Genomic DNA, 20,684 nt, shown 5'->3' on the forward strand with positions numbered 1-20,684 from the left:
TGTGAATCACAATATACTAGCTTGCCCATGAAGCTAACGATTTATCCTTTAATGAATCAGAATATACTAGCTTGCCCATGAAGCATACGTAATAACTACCCAAATATTTGTTTCATTTAATTCGTTTATGTTAAAAAAGATTTTTAAACCAACAGAATTGTAAATATTGTTAAGATATGTAAACAACCAGACATTAACGATCTCTAAATATATTTTCTTGATCAATACTCTAACTGTTTCCTATAGAGAACTAAGAATATACGAGAGATATTTTTTTACCAGACATTTAGAACCATCGATTAACCTACTGCTATATAAACACCTACAACATGCCTAAGCTTTCTCACATTTACTCACAACTACATTCGCAATCAAAAAAAAAATGTCTACCGCAATGGCAATGAAAGTGACCCCTTTGAAAGATGTGAAACCCTACAAAAGTGGCTGGAAAGTACATGTGAAGGTTCTGCACTCTTGGAAGCAGTACAACCCAGTGCACGGGGACACCCTCGAGATGGTGCTATCCGATGAAGCTGTGAGTGTTCTAATAAGTAGTTGGTTATTTGTTGTTTAGCGTAATATGTAGCTTTACGTTTGTTCACTAACTTTTTTTTTTCAACCTGAACTAGGGATGTAAAATACATGCCTCTTGCAAGCGAACTTACATGGAGAGTAAAGGCCGCCTTCTTCCTGTTGGAGCATGGAGGCACATCCAGAATTTCACCCTCAGTCCTTCAACTGGCATGTACCGAGCAACCGATCATCCCTTCAAAATGAGCATCATTCAGAATACGGCAATCACAAGGTCTCCTCTGATCAACGAAGACATGTTTCTGAGCTTGGTGGACTTCCAGACTGTTTTGGGTGGATCACTCAAAACATGTTTTCTCATTGGTAATTATTTGCGCATTCTTCTAATTTGTTTTACTCTCGTGGCCTCTGTATATTTATTGATGTTTTTTTTTTTCCAGATGTGATTGGTCAAGTTGTGGACTTGGGAGATCTTGAAACTATTCAAGTCTCAGGCAAGCCAAGGATGAAAATAGAGTTTACCCTTCGCGACATGAAGTTTGTATTCCTGAACAAATTTTTTTTTATTGAGATACTCAAGTTAAATTGGTGCTGCTGATGTTTTTCTTTATATTAATCATAGTGATGCTCGTGTTCCCTGCTGTCTGTGGGGTAAATTTGCGGAGATCCTCTACGAGGGGTGTAGTAAAGACGAAGAAGGGAAGCCCATTTGTCTAATAAGATTTGCAAAGATCGGGAGATTTAGAGGTATAAGTTTATTTCAATATAGTAATGACTTTATAATAAAGTTTGTAAGGAACGTCTTATAATATTTATTTACTTTGAAAAAATCTTCAGGTGAACTCCAAATCACCAATGCTTTTGAGGCATCACTGCTCTTGATTAATCCTGACATAGCAGAAACTGCAGCTTTCAAACAAATGTAGGGTTTCATTACTTTAATAATACTTACTGTCTATACATGTAATTCTGGAGTACTCTTTTATCTTATTTGGTTATAACACTTTGTTAGGTTTGTTGATGAGGTTAAACCCCTCGCCATTTGTGAGGGTCGTGATGAGATACTTGATTTGGAAGAGGTGAAAAGTATCCAAGACAAGCGTGACAAATGGATGCTCTTTCCCAAGAGAACCATCCATGGACTTCTTGAATCCACTCAGGTGAGCCTTCATTTTTTATTGAGGTTCTTTGTTTCTTATAGTGATTCAATTATATTTTAAAACTACCTAATTTACTAGGTGGAGAAGTGCTTGGTCGAGTGCGAAGTCTATGCTATTGACTCGGATTGGGGATGGTATTACTTTGGTTGCTGCACATGCAACAAAAAGGTAGTGAAAGTGGGAACTTTAGTTAAGACAATTCATGGAAAGGAGGTCACTACACATCTCTGGTGGTGTGAGGTGTGCAAAGAGAATGTTTCAAGTGTGTCACCAAGGTGAGAAATTTAAAACATTTTTATATTCAAACCGCATGTATTTGACTCATTCCTAATCAGTCTCTCATTTACGCAATTTTGCTTACTGATGTTTTGATTGTAGGTTTAAGCTCCATTTGATTGTTAAGGATGACACAGGAGAAACAAAACTGATGTTACTTGACCAAATTGCCAAGGGAATGATTGTCGAATCGGCTGCGACTCTTTTGAATGGATCATTTGATGAGGTATGCTTTACATAGTGTATATTTTGAGTTATTTTCGAGATACTTGAATTATTTCTAATATATTCTGATTTGGTCTTTTTGTCATCTAGCTTGAGGATCCTACAGATTTACCTGACGCCATCCTATCTGTTGTTGGAAAGACTTTCACCTTTGGAATTTCTGTGGAAAAGGAACATGTTTTGTATGGATCTGAGATTTACAAGGTTGGAAAAATCTACCGTCAAAGCCAAATTGTTTTCAATGAGTCAGCCAATGTTGAGAGTTCTGAGTCTGATCAAGATCTAGCTCTTACAAGTGGAGAAGAGGTTTGACTGTATTCTTATATTCAGTGATGTGCAGTATTATTAATTTTAATGCATTTGTTGTATTAATACTGAGACTTGCTAAAGTTTATGTTTCTTATTTTTCAGAACTCTGTCAATCTCCTTGACAATGAAGAACACATTGAATGTTTGTCCACACCATCCACCACACCATCCACGAAGAGAAAGGGAGCATGGTCAGACCCTCCACGCGATATCACTTCGACTTCAAAGAACCTTCGCTTAAAAACTATCAAGGTGGAGAAGATGAGTGATTTGGATCTTGAAGCAGGCAAGAAGACCTAAATCTGCGAGGCTGAAGTTTATGTTTTTTTTTGTTTGGTTTTATTTGTTTTCTTATTTCTGAAGCAATTTCATGTTTTGGTTTTTTTTTTAATAATTGTTTGGTTTTGGTTTTTTATTAATGGTTATGTTTTTGGTTAAACTTATTATAATAAAGTATGCTTCAGATAATTTCTTTGCCTTTTTTCCTTTAATTTTTAAATTTCTATATTTATTATATAGCATTGCTTGCTGTCTAACCTAACTATCGCAATCGACTATGTTCCCTATGTACCAATATCAGTTACATAACTAACCTCCAAAAATCTATGTATTGCAATCCACTGTGTTCCCTAACTACCAATCAGTTTCATACCTATAATGCATTTGCTATGGTTTTAAGAATGGGCTTACTTTATCGTGTGGAGTTCTTCTATTTGGGCGTATCTATGAGGGAGATTCCATTGTTCCCATGTCCAAATCATCAACTGATTGGTAGCACCTTAAGTAAACCGATGAAGCTGGAAGATCAAAGTTGATGATGGTTAGGAATTATTTTTTATGAATTGTTAAAAAAAAAACGCCTTATACTCACAAAGGTAATTCAATATTTATAGTTTATTTTGTAACCATAACTAATAAAGACAATAAATAAACTTGCAAGGGCAATCCAGTAACAAGATTGTATCCTATATTCCCTAACTAATTATTCTTCAATCTTAACAATAGAATAACGCAGAGTCTATTTTATTTCAGAGAACGATGAAAGATACAACCAAAAAGACAGTACCAACTGGATCTACCATTAAGAGAGAACAGAGTACAAAAAACAATGAAACTATTGCTCCAACCGAGAATTCAGCTATCTTGTGTAAGTCATCCTTAGCCTATGTTTTTAAAGATATTGGATTTGTGTCTTTTGAATTCAGCCCAAGCGTACTCACATCTTCAAATTCATACTTGACAAAGCACAAGCAAACATCGTGTCTACTCAAAGCACTATCAATTCAGCCCAAGCGTACTCACAGATACCACCCATTACGTTAAGTTCACGCTCAGTAGCTCAACGTCTTTGTTATAAGAGGAAGAGAACAACCAATTCCATTGAAGGAGAACTAATGGTGTTATCTGATATTACCAATCAAGTTCCTTCTGGAACCACACAGACACGACAATCTTATCTAACTGCAACGCATGATGAGAGAACTATAGCGAATACAAGAATTCATTCAACGACTACGCCTACCGGATCTAAAAAAGATTACCAAGTCAAAGGAAACCCATGTGAATCTGCTAAGAGGCTAAGAAAGAACGATTCTTTCTCATGTAAGTCCTATGCTATTTCAGTGCTTTGAGTGACTACGTGTTGTATTGCTCTTGGCAGTTTATTTGTTCTTAAATTGTCGTTCTGATGTGATTGTCCAGCCCGTTCTAACCTTCACACACCACCAACTTCTTTTCCTACAAGCTCTATACCTCTATCTGATACGACCAATGTCAGTCCTTCTGTAAGGACACAGACACAACAAGAGGTTCTACCATCTACGTTTGAATCATCTAAGTCCAGATTAACAGCTAAAGGTGATTATTATTTGTGTAAATCTGTTTATTTTTCTGATAAACCTTGGGAAGTTATCAAGATCATAACATTATTACTGCATAATTTATAAAATCTGTTTGTTTTCAGAAAAAGGAAAAGGAAAAGCTGTTGCCTCAGGAAAAAAAGCAAAAACAGTACATGGTATGTAGTTTATGTTATCTAGGGCGTATTGAATTCAAGGAATATGTTTACATTGTTTTGAGGAATTTATACATCCGTCTTGCTTTATTTTATAGCAACAGAAACAGAAGGAGTTGGCCTTCATGTTGATGGATACTCGAGTGAAGAAAATGATGACTCTATATATCATGATTACGAGGGTAATCAATACGCACGAATCCTATCGATAGTTTAATGTTCTTTAATGTTAAAAAATTCAGAATAGCGAAAGAACTTAACATGGAATTTTTAAAATAAAAGGTGCATATGAAGTCGAAGGAGAACAACATTATGATTGCAGCAGTGAAGAAAGTGACATGGAGTCTGAATCAAATGTGGATTTTGACATGTTCTCAAAAGAATCAGACACAGTTGGACCCTCCAAAAGGAAAACTTCTTCGAAGGGGAAAAACAGTAGGCAAAATTTTTATTTTAAAGTTTAATTCGTTATATTGACTGTGCTTGCCTATAATTTACCAATTAGTTTGGTTCATGTTTTTTCCAGAGGCAGTATACATCGACGAAGGTGATGCAACCCATAAATGTGAGCATTGTGGGGCTATAATGTGGTATGGTGAGCGCATAAACAGGAAGAGATCTACCCGTAAACCTAAATTTTCACTGTGTTGTGGGCACGGTCAGGTACAGCTGCCACTGTTAAAAGAATCCCCAGCCATATTGAAAAAATTTTTGACAGAGGATGATGAAATGAGTCGATATTTTCGTGAGAATATTAGAGTTATCAACATGGTTTTCTCATTTACATCTCTTGGTGGGAAAGTGGACCGCTCTGTTAAAAAAGGTATTGGCCCTCAAATGTTTCAGCTTCAAGGAGAGAACTACCATTTGATGGGTAGTCTAAAGCCACCAAACGGTGAACCCAAGTTTGGTCAGCTTTATATTGTTGACACAGAAAATGAGATAGGCAATCGATCTGGTATTATCGGGTAATTTTTTGATTCTTAGTTTAACCAGTTTGCGATATGATTTTCCACCATAAATGAGTTTGAACTAATCTGGACGACCTCGTGTTTATATTTTTTCTCAGGAAATACAAGAAATCAACTGAAAAAGCAAGGAAAGAAGAACTTAGGAAAAAAGTTATACAGGCACTAACGGCTATGCTAGACGAGTGCAACCCCTATGTCCATCAATTTAGATCAGCACGTGATCGATTTGACACTAATCCTGACCAGACATTTCATATGCGTATCATTAGTAGTCGAGAGAAAGATGGAAGAACATATGATACTCCTACCGCATCTGAAGTAGCTGCACTAATTCCTGGAGATTTCAATTTGGACATGGATAAAAGAGATATTGTTTTGCAAGAGAAACAGACGGGATGGCTTAAGAGGATTAGTGAAATTCACCCTGCTTATCTGGCTCTTCAATATCCTCTAATCTTTACTTATGGTGAAGATGGGTTCAGACTTGGGATTCAAAAGAGGGAAACGGAGGCAACAGCAAAGCTAAAGAGGAAGGCACTCAGCATGAGACAATGGTATGCGTTTCGTTTACAAGAAAGAGAGAATGAGTGTCATACTCTTCTCCATTCGAGGAGATTGTTTCAGCAATTTTTGGTCGATGGTTATACAACAATTGAGGCGAACAGGCTGTTTTATCTTAGAATGAACCAGAAAAGTCTCAGATCGGACAGCTATGACTCTATCCAACAAGCTGAAAACTCTGGCAAAACAGATATGCATGAGCAAGGGAGTCGATTTGTGCTACCAGCATCGTTTACGGGAGGAGCAAGATACATGAAGAATATGTATTTAGATGCCATGGCGATCTGTAAATATTTTGGGTTTCCTGATTACTTTATAACATTTACGTGCAATCCTAAATGGCCGGAGATCACCAGGCATCTACAACCCAGAAAGCTTAGTGCTGAAGATAGGCCAGAGATTCTCTCCAGAATCTTTAAAATCAAATTGGAATCTCTCATGACAGATTTAACAGATAAACAACTTTTGGGGAAGACATCTTCGGGTGAGTTATTCAGTACAATTTCACCATTCCTGTTTTTGGTCTGAAATTTATCAGTCTATTTTTTTTTTCAGCAATGTATACGATTGAGTTCCAGAAACGTGGCCTACCCCATGCACACATTCTGTTATTCATGCATCCTAATTCCAAGATTAGAACAAACGATGACATTGACAAAATCATCTCAGCCGAAATTCCAGATAAAGAAAAAGAGCCAGAGCTTTATGAAGTGGTTAAGGACATGATGATCCATGGTCCTTGTGGAGCTGTTAATGTGAACTCTCCGTGCATGGAAAATGGGCAATGTTCAAAGCAGTATCCTAAGACACATGTTGAAAAAACATTTGTGAACAAGGAAGGATTTCCAGTTTATAGAAGAAGGAAAGAGGGGAATGGATTTATAGAGAAAAAAGGATTCAAGTGTGACAACACCCATGTCATCCCTTATAACAAGGAGTTGTCTCTTCGTTATCGAGCTCACATTAATGTGGAATGGTGCAATCAGAATGGTGCTGTAAAATACTTATTCAAGTATATTAATAAAGGGCAGGATCGTGTTACTGTTGCTGTTGAACCTCCGGATAATGGTTCGTCGAAAGAAAATAGTTCTGTGCCAGCAGGTGATTAACGTGCATTAGAAGTTATTATTTAACTGCTGTGAGTAGTGTGTATTTTTCGACGACATTGTATCCTCTACTAACGGATTTGCTTTAATGTTTTTCAGATGTGACTGCGCCTAATTCTGAGACTTGCACAAATACAGCTTCAAAAGAAGAGAATAAAAATGAGATCAAAGACTTTTTTAACTGCAGGTGCAAATTTTCTCGACTCTGTTAATGCTTATATTTTGATTTTTGAAATATTTAAAAGTAAACATCTATGACTAATTTATTTACAGATATGTATCTGCAAGTGAAGGTGGATGGAGGATCTTTCAGTTCCCAATACATTATAGATCAACTCCAGTTGAGAGAATACAATTCCACCTACCAGGAAAACAGATCATTGTTTTTAAGGATGATGACACATACGAAAAAGTGACCAGCCGAAAGCTCATTGAAAATACTATGTTTATGGGCTGGTTCGAATTGTGCAAGGTTAGTGAAGTTGCTCGGACTCTGACTTTAGCTGAGATTCCAACAATGTTTACTTGGAATAAAAAGGAGAAGAAGTTTCATGATAGAAAGAAAGGATTTAGTATTGGGAGAATCAATTATGCACCACGTAAGATAGAAGAAGCTTACTACATGCGTGTCTTGCTAAACATTGTTAAAGGTCCGTTTGAGGATAAGGACATAAGAACTTTCAACGGTTTTGTTTATGAAACATATAAAGAGACATGTTTTGCAAGAGGGCTACTTGAAGATGATCAAGAATATATTGATGAGCTTGTGAGGACAAGTTTTACTGGTTCGGCATCATACATGCGCCATGCATTTGTGATCATGTTAATGTCTGGTACTTTGTCAAAGCCTGAAGAGGTGTGGGAGAAAACTTGGGAATTCCTTTCTGAGGACATTCAATATAAACGAAGACAGCAACTGCATCGACCAGGTAATATATGTTCTTATTTGAGTCTGATTGCGTCGATTCGGTTACTAAAATACCACTTAAACGATTTTGAACTTGTGACACATGCAGATCTTTGTTTGTCGGATGAAGAAAAAAAAGAAGCAGCCCTTATAGAGATCGAAAAGATTTTAAAAAGTAATGGAACTTCATTGGCTAACTGGACCTCTATGCCACAGCCAATCCCAGACATCATTAATGAAAACGTGCTGATTATGGATGAGCTCAGTTACAACCGGGAGGAGTTAAAAGCTGATCATGATCGTGACTTTCCAAAACTCACTGATGAGCAAAGGAAAATCTATGATGAGATTACCGATGCTGTTTTTACTAAGAAAGGAGGTGTGTTTTTTGTTTATGGGTTTGGTGGAACTGGAAAAACCTTCTTGTGGAAGCTGCTTTCTGCTGCTATCAGAATGAGGGGTGAAATCTGTCTGAATGTGGCATCAAGTGGAATAGCTTCTCTATTGCTACCAGGAGGAAGAACAGCACATTCTAGATTCGGGATTCCTATAAACCCAGATGAGTTTTCTTATTGCAATCTGGTACCAGGAACTGATCAGGCGGATTTGGTGAAAGCAGCCTCTCTTATCATCTGGGACGAAGCTCCAATGATGAGTAAGCACTGTTTTGAATCTTTGGATAGAAGCATGGCAGATATCATTGGAAACAAAGATAACAGACCATTTGCCGGGAAAGTAGTTGTCTTGGGTGGAGATTTTAGACAAGTACTGCCAGTTATTCACGGAGCTGGAAGGCCGGAAATAGTTATGGAGTCACTTAATTCTTCTTATCTCTGGAAGCATGTAAAAGTTTTAGAGCTAACAAAGAACATGAGGCTGATGTCAAATGATCTCACACCTGAAGATGCAAAAGAATTACAAGAGTTTTCGCAGTGGATTTTAGATGTTGGAGATGGAAAAATTGGTGATGGAAACGATGGCGAAGCTCTAATCACTATTCCAGATGAGTTTTTGATTCTTGATGCTGATGATCCAATAGATTCTATAAGCAAAGCGGTGTATGGGGATGCTGTTTCTTTACTGCAGCATAGAGAACCTAAGTTTTTTCAAGAAAGAGCAATACTTTGTCCTACTAATGAAGATGTGAACATGATTAATCAGCATATGTTGGACAAGCTGCCAGGTTCGTTTGTAGATATGTTTTTGTTTAGATTACTGACTTCTCAATGAACGATTTGTTTGTTATAAATTAAAATTTTCGTTGTCAATGCAGGTGAGGAAAAGTTCTATTTGAGCTCTGATTCTATAGACTCTTCAGACAGGTTTTCAAAGAATGACCAAGCTCTTACTCCAGATTTTCTGAACAAAATCAAGGCATCTGGTTTACCTAACCATAGTCTCAGATTGAAGATAGGGTGTCCTGTGATGTTGCTTAGAAACATTGATCCTATAGGGGGACTAATGAACGGTACTAGACTCCAGATTACAGAAATGTATGACTTCATGATACAGGCTAAAGTCATTACAGGGGAAAAGGTCGGTCACACTGTTTTTCTTCCTAGACTCTCAATAACACCTTCTGATAAAAAACTGCCGTTCAAGATGAGGAGGAGACAACTACCTATTGCTGTGGCATTTGCTATAACAATCAATAAAAGCCAAGGTCAATCACTTTCGGAGGTTGGTTTGTTTCTACCGAGACCTGTTTTCTCTCATGGGCAGCTATATGTGGCTATTTCTAGAGTGACTTCTAAAAAAGGACTGAAGATTTTGATTGTCGACCCTGAAGGCAAGCCTCAGCGTCAAACAATGAATGTGGTATTCAAAGAGATATTCTCGAATCTTTGATTTTCGTTTTGCATTTGTTTCTCAGGACAAGTTATACTACTTCCAATTTGATACTGCTATTTATTTACTTTTAAGCAAAACAATTTGTTTCAAATGAGTTTTTTACATTAAGGATATTGTAGGAATTTGAACAATTCAAACAGTCCATCAAACAGACAAAAAAAACACCACAATTCAATCAGCATTCATCAAACAATCTCCGGTTTTTATCCTAACTACCAGTATCAGTTCGCAATCTAATCTATACAATTTGATCCTTCTAAAATGCACTTACTTATTGGTTCGCACCAGATTGACCCTATGTATTTGTCCCATGGTCCTTCAGCTGAATTAATCTGTGTCTTCAACTTTTAACTGCACGACCAGGTCAAGAATTGTTAAACTTTTTAGTCAGCGGACTCAAATATAAAACACCTAAAGTTTCTCATGTATGTCCCATGTCAATAAATCTGTAACTAATCAACCTATATTTATATGTAAGTTACACTTTTGTATTAATGTAAGAGAAGAAAAACTTTCAGGAAGGAACTTATCTTTGATTTTGACCCGCAAGTTGTTGTCCATAGACAGATGACATCTCTATGATCGCTGTATTTCGAATATTTTATTTTCTCTGAGAGTACATTGTTCCTGAAAAGAAAGAAACAAATAACCCATTTTTAATAAACATACTTTTAAACACAGATTCTAAAGTCGTCAATAATACTTCATCAGAAATTAGACTTTGTCAAAACAATCTTACGCTTTATTGGGACAGTTACTTGGCTTTTATTTAGGCAGAGATGTTGTCGAATCAATTTTAATTGATCAGATTTTCACCCGCTTCAGAACTTCGTCGGATTCTTGGAAACCATTCCAATCTCACCTGCAAAAAAATATCCGAAAAATGTTTCATGCATATATTTGGTGACTACAAATCTGAGATTAACTTTTACCAAATGATTAAAAACTTAAATTATACTTACCGTTTAATTTTCTTTCAAATCTGATTATCACTCGGCCAAATTGAAACCCAAATATCAAACAACGGAAATAGAACTGAAGCTTTCGGATCTGACATGCAAAACAGTTACCAAATATTTCTTTAGATCTTCATCGAAAACGATCTATATAATCTGAAGAACAAAAGATTGAAAAAATAACCGAAAGAGAAAGGAATACGAGAAGTCCTTGGTGGATCTTACGAGTTTCCAACCAACGGTTTGATTTTGTTTCCAAATCAGATTTGTTACCCTCATCGTTGAAGATCTTCAAGCCATCGTTACTGCTTTACCGGTAATGATATTGATTTCTGAACCTTCAATCGCCATGGATGGGGATGAAGCGTCGATTTGTTTCTTTCTATTTTTTTCTTTCAATCGCCATGGATGGGGAAAGAAGCGTCGACGGATTTGTTCTTCTTTCCTTTTCTGTTTTTTTTTTCTTTAAACATAGATGTGTCCGTCCCTGACCACCTATTTGGTCGGTGAAATATTTTAACAAGGGCACTAATACCAATTTCAAAAATAATTTATTATTCAACTATTGTTAATATTTTGTACAATAAACAAAAAATCAGCAGAAATTTTTTTTGTATATTCTTTTCTGAATATAATTCAAGCATTTATAAAATAGTTGCATTTTTTTTTCAGGAAAAATATATATTTATTAAAAATAATATACTAATTTAGGAACAGTTTAAATTATACAAAATATTTTTACAAAAATAAATAAACAAGATAATAAAATATATTTATTAAAGTTATACAAATTTTGATGCATAAAAAAATAAAGTTTAGTTTTGTGAATATAAATGTTTTATTTAAAATGAAACATGATAAAGAAAAAGATAAAAAAAGTTATATAAAATAAAACACAAATATATTAAAATATGATATTTATTAAAAAAAATCCGTTTATAGAATATTCCGTTTATGGAAACTTAACCCGCGCTTTGAAAGCATAAATGACTATTGGAAACTTAAACTTAACCCGCGCTTTGAAAGCATAAAACTTAACCAACTTAATTCATTAAAAAAATAAAGTTTAATTTTTTAAACATAAATAGTCATTTAAAATGAAATACGATAAATAAAGATAAAATTTTTAAGTCTTTTATAAAATAAATCACAAATATATCAAAATGTGACATTTACTAAATATTTGTCAATTGAAAAAAAAAAACAAAAATAAACCCGCGCTTTGAAAGCGCGGGTCAAAATCTAGTAAGAAGTTAAAACGTGTATATATATGAAACGAAATCGAAAGAAATGGGCCTCCCTAATGAAATAGTCGTTTGTATGAACTATCATGGGCCTTATGGCCTTATTTTAAAATGAGTAGGGAAGAGACCTTTCATAAATTAAAACTGGACCTCTTGGGCCTATGTTTGCAATTGGGGCAAGGTATTTTATTAATTTAGTTCACCCCTCTTTTTACTTCTCTTCCTCCTCGCTCAGGTTCCGTCTCATTTTATTAGAACAGTTACTATGTTTGGACCCTGCCAAAAATAAGGCCTTACTCATCAATGTTATTGTCCCACATCCACAGGTCCAAACGTCGCCCATTTAATGAAGTAAATGAAATATTTCTAGTTTTCCCTTCTACCTTCAGTGAATTCGAAGTATGAGTGAGCCCAACATCAAAGCCTGATAAATCCCTTTAGCTTTAGCTTTTCTTATTTCGAAAAAATAAAAAGTAGGAACCAGCATCTCCCATCATTTCTTTTCTTGGGTTCTCTTTCACCCGAAAATCCGTAGAGGGATTCGTACCAGAGGAGCGGACAATAAGAGAGAGGTAGGTTTCCAGAAATGAAGAAGGAAAACAGCTCTTTGATGTCGTTCTTACTGCTGCTCTCACTCTCATTTCTGGCTAGCTCCAAAAGTCACGGTACTTGGTTCCTGGCTTTTATCTCCTCATAACATATGCTAGCTAGACTCGGATTTGTCTTTCACCCTTAGGCCGGTTTTTTCTTGTCATAATCAAGATTGTAGGATAGATACCTAAATTAAATCCGTTAAAGAAGATATATATATAGTAACTCTTGAGGATGGAGGATGAAGTGTTAGAATGGTTGCAGGAAACCCGGCTAGTGAAATGGTGAACGTCTTGAACCAGAATAGAACAGCCTGGAAACTTGGCAAACTACATGAGAGCCCTGGCCTTGGCTGCATAGCCCTCCAGTATGCTGAGCTCTGCGAGGGTGATTGCAATGTCAACAACAACACTTTGACCTGCGAACCCCCTGAAGACGACTTCACTCAGGTTTTTGCCCCCAACTGCGGTGTAGAACTTCCCACTTTTGGTACCATAACAGGCCACGTTCTCGGCTGCGGCACCCACTATGCGACGCCAGAAGCCTCCTTCTCAGACATTCTCTTCAGAGATAACAAATCCTTGTTGGTGCTCAGAAACAGGTCGCACACTGAGGTTGGAGTGGGAATGGCTAGGTTGCATAAAGGTACCTACTTTTGGTGCATTCTGTTTAGTGATGGTGGGACAAACTCTTCCTTTTCTCTGGAAGCCAATGGCCGGGGAATCAAACAAAGAAAAGGCTGCTACAGCGGAAGTGCTTTTTCTTGTAGCAATGCACACATGATTTCTATGCGTCTTCTCAACAGCTTTCTGGGCATTCTTTTGTCTATTTATACACTAGCCATCACCGTGTAGTTTCTTTGACCCAAATAATGAAAGACAACCCTGTTGTAGCTGAAATGATATATTGGAAAACGTTTTTTATTTGTAACAAGTTTTAGATGGGATGAAAGTTTCAAGGATATATATGGAGTTTGCAAGCAGCAAGAGCGGAGTAGAGTTTCAGGGGATAAATAGATAGAAAGAGATACCGAGCATGATCATGCATGCAATCTGGGGTAATTTGAACTTGATAATGAGAAGGGTGTCGCATGCACTTTGCGTAGTTCATGCAGTCTTTGAGCTCATGGCGAGAGTAACGGTACGAAAACCCATTTATCACCGCCCTCTTCCTGCCATGAGGGTGAGGAACATGTAGGTGCTCAGGGGTGGTGGCGGGAACATTTTTATTCTCAGAAAAAAAAATCAATCAGACCGATCAAGACTCAAGAGAACACGTGAGCAAGAGCAAGAGTCAATAAGGAAACGTCAAGGGCGAGATTTGCTCTCAAAGATCAACATTAACATATGGCTGTTCGTTTGGTTACCGCAGGTACCGGCGGCAGCGGCAGCGTCAACATTCTGCGTCAACTCTTCAGGAAGCTGCGTCTGACGCCGCGTCCGAACGCCGCGTCCTAACGTCGCGTCCTGCGATTGATGCCGATAAAACCTGCGGTCGCGATATAGTACGCGGCAGCGTCTGCGGCAGCGTCTGCGAAACGAACAACAACTGTCCTCATTGACGCTGCCGCCGCCGCTGACGCCGAAACGGCAACCAAACGAACAGGGCTATAGCGTAATATAAGTCCATCACTAATAATCTCTCTTAAAAGTAACATGTAGGTGAGTCAAAATAATGTTTACAAACACTGCCCACTTGAGAATGATTATTTATAACAGCATGCAAAACACAAAACACCACTTCTAAGAGGCAAATGAAATAAGAGGAAACAAGACGACTCATTTATTTTCTTGGACATCATAAGCATTTGAGGATTATACTGTGCTGGTGCGCTCAGGAGAACAATGACCGTGTCTTATTGCGTTCCAGTCGAGCTTCCCTCTGATAGACAAGCATAAAAAAAAAATCCAATCAGATATTTATATATATACAAGCAGAGAAGTTGGAATGAAAAATCACAAGAACCTCTTTCTTTTTGCATTCCTTGTACACATCAAAATGATCCTGGCATTTACTCTTGTCTGATCCAAACTCTTCAAGACCTAAGAGTTTCATTATGAAATTTGTCCCACGTTATAAGATAATCAAGATCATAAATCTGAACTCTAATCAATAGGGGGAGAAAACGAGTTACAATCCTCCGTGCAGTAACATGATTCAATCGAGAGCGTGACTCACATTTCAGAGATGCAGAGTACTGATGGTAACATGGAGAATCAGATATCCGAGCTGCGCTAGGGTACGCCGCCGCCGCCGCTCCGCCTTTCGTCGCCATTTCCCCTTCACTCCCCGTCTTTCTCCGTTAGTGAATTTTATCTTCTCAGTCAAATGGGCCTTTAAATAAAAGGTTTTGCATAGTAGCAGGCCTTTTTAGTCCGGCCCAAACTAAAAGATCAACGTCCACGCAAGCAAGCATTCATTCATGTTTCTCTAACTGTAATTTAGGGGATGATCAGTTGATTCCGGTTCCTCTTTTACAGCCAGATCTACTAAATATATTATCTTATTATTACAAATCATCTTGCAGTTGCGTAACAAGTACATCGGTGTCATGGGCATCATTTTCGTCAGCATCAATAAGAGCTTGGTAAGATTTGTCTTGAAGGTGCCCCGATTGACTCAACAATTCCAAAACCGTCTCTTTACTAGTAACATCCGACTCCTCTTCACAGAGCTTGAAGAAGCCGGACAGCACCAACACCTTAGGCCTCCAATTGCTGGACCCTTGCGCAGAAAAAGCTTCTTTCAGACAAGCCAAAGCCTCAGTGATACTCCTCTTTCGGGTATGACCATCGGCTAGAATCTCCCAAGTACCTGGGCTCGGCTTTCCCCCCATTTCGATCATGTGGTCGAACAACCCTTCAGCCTTGTCTAGTTGGTCGTTTTTAACGTAGACATTCATAAGAAGGTTTGGTATCCTGGGGTCATAAGACGACTTGACTGGAAGCCACTCCTCATATACCTTCTCGGCAGCTTCAACATCACCCATCCTCACCAAGGAGGAGACGAGAGCATGGTATCCCAAATTGGGAATGCTGGGTACAACAGATTTGTAGACATTCCACACCCGGAAGAGCTCTTTCTTGTTACCAACGCTGCCGTACAAGCTCAAAAGGTAGTGATATGGGATACGATTACGACCCGTAATCCTGGCCTCAACCTTCCTGAGTGCATCTTGAGCTTTCTCGGGTTCGCCCATCTTAATGTACATGGTGGCCATTGTGCTAAAAGTGGTCCAGTTGGGATTGATGGAAACATCTGATTTCATCTGCTGATACACTTGCTCCATTTGCTCAACAGAGGCGCAGGAGGAGAGCCAGATGTTGTAGGAGTAGATGTCGAGACGAATATCTTTCTGCTTCATCTCGAAGACCATAGCGTCTACTTTGTCGTATTCCCTTAGGTTCATGTAGAGAGTCATCATGACGTTGAAGGGGAGCGGGTGCAGGGCGTATCCTTTCTGCCTCATAATGTCGATCAAGGCTTCAGCTTTTTCTCTCGACTTGGCCCTCACATAGGCATTGAGGAGGGAGCCATAGACTCTCCGGTCCTTAAAGTTGTCAGGGAGACTGAGGAAGAACTCTTCGGCGTCTGAAATCCCACGGACTTTGCCGATAAGGTCGAGCTGGATGGCAGCATCACTTGCAGACAATCGAAACCTTTCGCCTCTCTTGTTCATCCAGTCGTACACCTTCTTAAGGGAAGGAAGGAATGAATGAATCATGAATGAATAACTAAAAAAGGTTTATAGTTATTCATTCATTCATACCTCTAGAGCTTGGTTAGGACGCTTATACTTGCGAAGCTCCTTGACGACCCGACAGAGCTCCCACTTGGTAAGCTTACGGCCGCCTTTCTCCCACTGATTCAAGACGGAGGCGGCACCGAGCTCAGGCTTCTCCATGAGAGATATCTTCTTGTAAATGGCATTCCACTGGATAATCGGCCTTCTCTCGTAGTCCACCGTTCCGTAGCCATAGACCTGGGAGATGGAGCACACGATTATTGCTGTCTTCTTCTTCAGTGGGGCTACAGAGACGACGGGTGACCTGCAGCGAGGGAGGCGAGAATAGGAGGCGGAGGAAGCCAGCGGAACATTGCGATTCTGTACCGCCTGAAGCAGCATATCTCTCTCTCTGTCTGAGTCTTTCGTTAGGTTTCTAACTACAGTCTCTTGTCTGACGATAAGGCGATTGGCTATGAAAAGAAAGAGGGGGCAATCGGTAATTACACCTCACTGCTGGAGTTGTTGGACTCAACTCAAAGGCCCAAATAAATATATAACCCAAAGACGGGCGCTACTGCGAGGAGAATCATTCATTCATAATCATAGGGTTTTCAATCAATCTTACTATTATTACACACATATTATTATATATCGTTACATCAACTCCTCTCTCTCGGGGATAAGTTAACCAAGTTGTACTCCTGCATCAATGTCTCTTAACATCCTGGCCATTTCTTCTGCAAATGATCTTCCTTCTTCCTATTCCTGTGCACGTATACTTTGGCTCTTTTTACCTGCAACTCAACATTTCTAACTCAACATTGCATTCCAATCCTGATTAAATATTCCCAAAAGCCAACCTATTTACCAGAACAATGGGAGGGAAACCTCGCCGCAGTTCGAGTCTGTCGAAGCCTTCTTCAGAAAACAAGCACTTGTATCCATCCACCGAGGGGTGCTCGCTGCTCAAACCATGACAAAACTTTATTAAGATCTTCTGTGACTAAGAATTTGCTTTTTATTCTGATGAAAATACTCTCACTTCACAAGGTACGTGAAATTTCTGTTTCGTAACTCCTCCACCACCACCTCTTCTTCTTTTGAGTATCTGCGTTCCACAAGAAAACTTTTATCTCATACCTAAACAGATACCACCCCCTTCCTTTTTAAGAATCAACCCCACTCACCTCCACGGAAAAGCTTCTTCACAAAAGCGAGATATTCCATTCATAGCACCAAAAGTGTCTATGTGAACCCACTCTTCTCCCACTACATTCGCAGGATGGCCTGGGAAACATACAAGGCACCCGGTCAAATTAATCATATTCTAGGCAAATTATCAACCCTAGATAGATATCAACCCCCAAAAAGGACGATCACGTATAAAAAGGGCCATGTGGGACAAACAAACAGAAACTGGCTAGTATTTTTCTTGTTTGATGATACCCAAGTAAACGCTGCTGAAATAACAAGAAACCCCAAAAAGAATAAGTCGCTCACTTATCTGATGCAAGCGCTTAAGAGCATAGCCGCTTGGATAGTTGTTGTAAGATGCCATGAATGTTACAATCGTGCACCCTGCACTATAGGACAGGATTAAGTAGGCTAGCAAATCCCTTTTCTTCTCTTACATAGCAAAGATAATTATTTCTACCTGATTACAAATAATGCTAGCATAACCGTGTTCACCAGTTTCCAAATAGTTTTCTTCCTGTTATTGTAGCTGCATAAAGTGTATCAAAGGGGAACGTGAGTGAAAGAACGTTCTAGCTATGATTGAAAGCTTAGCTAGCAAGCATCTGATAGAACTCATACATTCTGCTAGCAGCAACTGCAGCAGATAAGTTGAGCATTGGCACTGAACTAATAATAAAGCGGAGTTCCTGCATAAATCACGAAACATAGGTAAGCCTCTGTCAGCAAATAATAAAGAAAGTTCAATGGCTACTAAGATAAGTAATAAATCTGAATACCTTGTGTGGAAGTTTAGAGTAGAGTATAACAAAGGATAAAACAGGAAGAATAAGGAATGGAACACGCCTGTCAAGTACGGTGCCAAGCTGCATGATCCAAAAAAGAGAACAAATGAAAAAATATTTTACAGATACAATATGAGAGATGTTAGCAGGTCAAGTGATTACAAGGGAAAGAGGATAAGCTACTAGTAAAGATCGTGGGAGTGCCGAGGTGAAGTACCAATGAATGGAATGTGTCTGGTTTAGCAACTAGTTGTCAAGGAACAACATAGAATTTAACAAAAAGGCAAGGCCACAATCTTAGCAAAATAAGTTTTCCATTGGAAATTACACTAGTGTATGGATATCTAAATGGAAATCTATACAGATGCTATAAAGTGATCTATGATACAAAAAAAAAAAACAAATTTTGAAGGATACACCCCAGTCAGAACTCCGGTTCAGAATGGAGTTAAACCAGAAAACTTCAAACTCTGGCCAGACAAACTTCTTCCACATGATAGAGTCAACGGAAATGGTAAGACCTGTGCTAAGATTAATTCCCATGACCACAAAAACCCGACTCGGAAACTAGAGTCCTAAGGGGGAAAAATGCAAATAGATCACAGAATGGAGAGGAAGTTTAACCAACCTACAGCCACCACAGCGGTTCCAACACAATACTTAAGTGCTTTCCAGAAGGAGATCGATCTGGTCTGTCATTGATAAACGTAAAGCACCCCTATCAGAAGGAAACAACAAAGTACACATATAGAAGTTGAGAAATCAGACTATTCATCATCAGCTCACCAATAAAAACTCAAGACCGATAGGGCCGAGCAGTAACATCACATCGCATCTGAAGATTATAGTGGAAAAAATCTGGTTATCAGATGAAAAACATGTCAGAAAAATCCAAGTTCCGGAGGCCATGAAGATTATTATTATTATTATAATCAGGAAATCATGTTAACAGGAAAACTACATACCAGGAAGCTCAAAGCAGAATAAAAGTTTCCCTTTAACCAATGACCATATGCCAGATTAACTGCACAACCGAGATTTCATTTCACAACATTAGCAGCAAACGGGAGCTATGCTAAATGGGAAGATTGCTAGGACATTACTAGAGGAGTTAATCACCTAATCCCAAAGCTAGAATATTAGGGAGAGGACGAGTGCAGTAGAAAAGAAAATGAAATTGCAGACTGGTGAGAAGTACAAAGAAAGATTCCACTTGAGGTCCAAACTTTTTTCTTATCTGTCAAAGAGGTAAATTCTGCTCAGGAGAAAAACAATCGTCAAGGATATCCCAGTAATCAGATAGAGAATGGAAACAGGCAGCAGAGCAAATAACTAAGTAGCAAATAAACTTCATACCTGAATCCGGAAAAATCTTAGTGTAGATAATATGATGCAGCCCAGCACCAAACGAGCTATACAAGTTAATAAAGAAACACCATGATTTGAATTGGTTTAGTGCGTAGCTTAAAATTCAAGAAGATAAGTGTTTAGCGAGGGAGAATCCAAGGGGGAAGAAGAAGGGAAACCTGCAACAAGACTATAAATCTTGGGGAAGCCAAGCCAGGTGATAAAGGAGACAAGGGGTGATGCAAAAAAAGAGACTATGAAGGCTCCTGAAAGAAGAGATCAATCAGAGTTGAGGAAACAAGCAGTAGAATCCAACAACAGTGCTTACCAATAAAAGTTCGAGGGACAACACCGGGGAATTCCAAATGATCATACTGACAGAATAAAACAGTCAGTAAAACGAACGTGACTTAAAATTGAAACAAGTAAAGAAGAAGAAGAAGAAGGGGTCGGGTCGGGTCACTCACAGAGTCCAAACGATGGCGATGGTAAAGAATGTCGTGCATTGACTGGTCGCATTGCAAATTCACCACTCAGTTAAAAAAAAGGAGAGTAGATCTTGGCAATTGAAAAGAAGGAGGGTACCTGTACGTTGAAGCTCTCTTCCACCTTAGTATATGGTGACATGACCACATAAATTGCAGCTATAGCTCCCAGAATCAGATCATATCCTGCTCCCACAACAGATATCACATGTTTCAATTTACAAAGAGAAAAAAACGCAAGAGCGTGCACAAATCAACTACCATATGATTGAAGAAACTTGGTCATTTTCGGCATCGTCTGTGTAACTCCCTTCCCTTCTCGGTATAGGGCGATATCAGGCGCAGACGATTTCGATGGAGACAGAAAATTTAAAATGGGCCTGAATGTTTCTTTATATGGGTGGGCTCATAATTATGTATTTGGGCTGCTATCTAAGCCCATTA

At 38.5% G+C, this 20,684-nt stretch overlaps 7 protein-coding genes across 7 annotated transcripts; 4 read left to right on the forward strand and 3 right to left on the reverse strand.

Moving 5' to 3' along the window:
- The first annotated feature begins 301 nt into the window (after nucleotides 1-301).
- Nucleotides 302-1,413, forward strand: LOC125579254. The gene is made up of 5 exons (XM_048743223.1): nucleotides 302-535; nucleotides 630-894; nucleotides 972-1,068; nucleotides 1,154-1,256; nucleotides 1,369-1,413. The coding sequence occupies exons 1-5, from the start codon at nucleotides 383-385 to the stop codon at nucleotides 1,411-1,413; spliced, it is 663 nt and encodes a 220-aa protein (XP_048599180.1). The 5' UTR covers nucleotides 302-382.
- LOC125579251 lies at nucleotides 1,260-2,930 on the forward strand. The gene is made up of 6 exons (XM_048743208.1): nucleotides 1,260-1,453; nucleotides 1,544-1,691; nucleotides 1,770-1,966; nucleotides 2,070-2,193; nucleotides 2,283-2,498; nucleotides 2,604-2,930. Coding segments are annotated over exons 1-6 (885 nt in total). The 5' UTR covers nucleotides 1,260-1,451; the 3' UTR covers nucleotides 2,802-2,930.
- Nucleotides 2,931-3,895: 965 nt separating this feature from the next.
- LOC106403868 lies at nucleotides 3,896-9,908 on the forward strand. Its single transcript, XM_048743224.1, has 13 exons — nucleotides 3,896-4,103; nucleotides 4,203-4,358; nucleotides 4,465-4,518; nucleotides 4,614-4,697; nucleotides 4,798-4,950; nucleotides 5,042-5,178; nucleotides 5,362-5,483; nucleotides 5,585-6,531; nucleotides 6,603-7,148; nucleotides 7,253-7,340; nucleotides 7,427-8,082; nucleotides 8,170-9,243; nucleotides 9,334-9,908. Exons 1-13 carry the CDS (start codon nucleotides 3,896-3,898, stop codon nucleotides 9,906-9,908), a joined length of 4,800 nt encoding a protein of 1,599 aa, XP_048599181.1.
- A 2,612-nt stretch (nucleotides 9,909-12,520) lies between these two features.
- On the forward strand, nucleotides 12,521-13,632 carry BNAA10G00010D. The gene is made up of 2 exons (XM_013810797.3): nucleotides 12,521-12,776; nucleotides 12,967-13,632. Exons 1-2 carry the CDS (start codon nucleotides 12,698-12,700, stop codon nucleotides 13,554-13,556), a joined length of 669 nt encoding a protein of 222 aa, XP_013666251.1. The 5' UTR covers nucleotides 12,521-12,697; the 3' UTR covers nucleotides 13,557-13,632.
- Nucleotides 13,633-14,312: 680 nt separating this feature from the next.
- LOC106370826 (cytochrome c oxidase-assembly factor COX23, mitochondrial) lies at nucleotides 14,313-15,123 on the reverse strand. The gene is made up of 3 exons (XM_013810800.3): nucleotides 14,881-15,123; nucleotides 14,668-14,744; nucleotides 14,313-14,583 (listed from the first exon to the last, which is right to left on the reverse strand). Exons 1-3 carry the CDS (start codon nucleotides 14,975-14,977, stop codon nucleotides 14,536-14,538), a joined length of 222 nt encoding a protein of 73 aa, XP_013666254.1. The 5' UTR covers nucleotides 14,978-15,123; the 3' UTR covers nucleotides 14,313-14,535.
- On the reverse strand, nucleotides 15,102-16,950 carry LOC106370824 (pentatricopeptide repeat-containing protein At1g02150). The gene is made up of 2 exons (XM_013810798.3): nucleotides 16,472-16,950; nucleotides 15,102-16,393 (listed from the first exon to the last, which is right to left on the reverse strand). Exons 1-2 carry the CDS (start codon nucleotides 16,826-16,828, stop codon nucleotides 15,212-15,214), a joined length of 1,539 nt encoding a protein of 512 aa, XP_013666252.1. The 5' UTR covers nucleotides 16,829-16,950; the 3' UTR covers nucleotides 15,102-15,211.
- LOC106370825 (dol-P-Man:Man(7)GlcNAc(2)-PP-Dol alpha-1,6-mannosyltransferase-like) lies at nucleotides 16,944-20,663 on the reverse strand. Its single transcript, XM_013810799.3, has 20 exons — nucleotides 20,502-20,663; nucleotides 20,341-20,426; nucleotides 20,223-20,264; nucleotides 20,084-20,129; nucleotides 19,935-20,021; nucleotides 19,765-19,820; nucleotides 19,528-19,645; nucleotides 19,374-19,432; nucleotides 19,195-19,266; nucleotides 19,037-19,100; nucleotides 18,826-18,929; nucleotides 18,571-18,642; nucleotides 18,403-18,489; nucleotides 18,245-18,312; nucleotides 18,084-18,152; nucleotides 17,930-18,012; nucleotides 17,617-17,716; nucleotides 17,472-17,537; nucleotides 17,298-17,391; nucleotides 16,944-17,223 (listed from the first exon to the last, which is right to left on the reverse strand). The coding sequence occupies exons 1-20, from the start codon at nucleotides 20,533-20,535 to the stop codon at nucleotides 17,146-17,148; spliced, it is 1,485 nt and encodes a 494-aa protein (XP_013666253.1). The 5' UTR covers nucleotides 20,536-20,663; the 3' UTR covers nucleotides 16,944-17,145.
- Nucleotides 20,664-20,684: the final 21 nt, after the last annotated feature.

This window comes from Brassica napus, chromosome A10, assembly GCF_020379485.1.
Source record: "Brassica napus cultivar Da-Ae chromosome A10, Da-Ae, whole genome shotgun sequence".
Lineage (NCBI taxonomy): Eukaryota > Viridiplantae > Streptophyta > Magnoliopsida > Brassicales > Brassicaceae > Brassica > Brassica napus.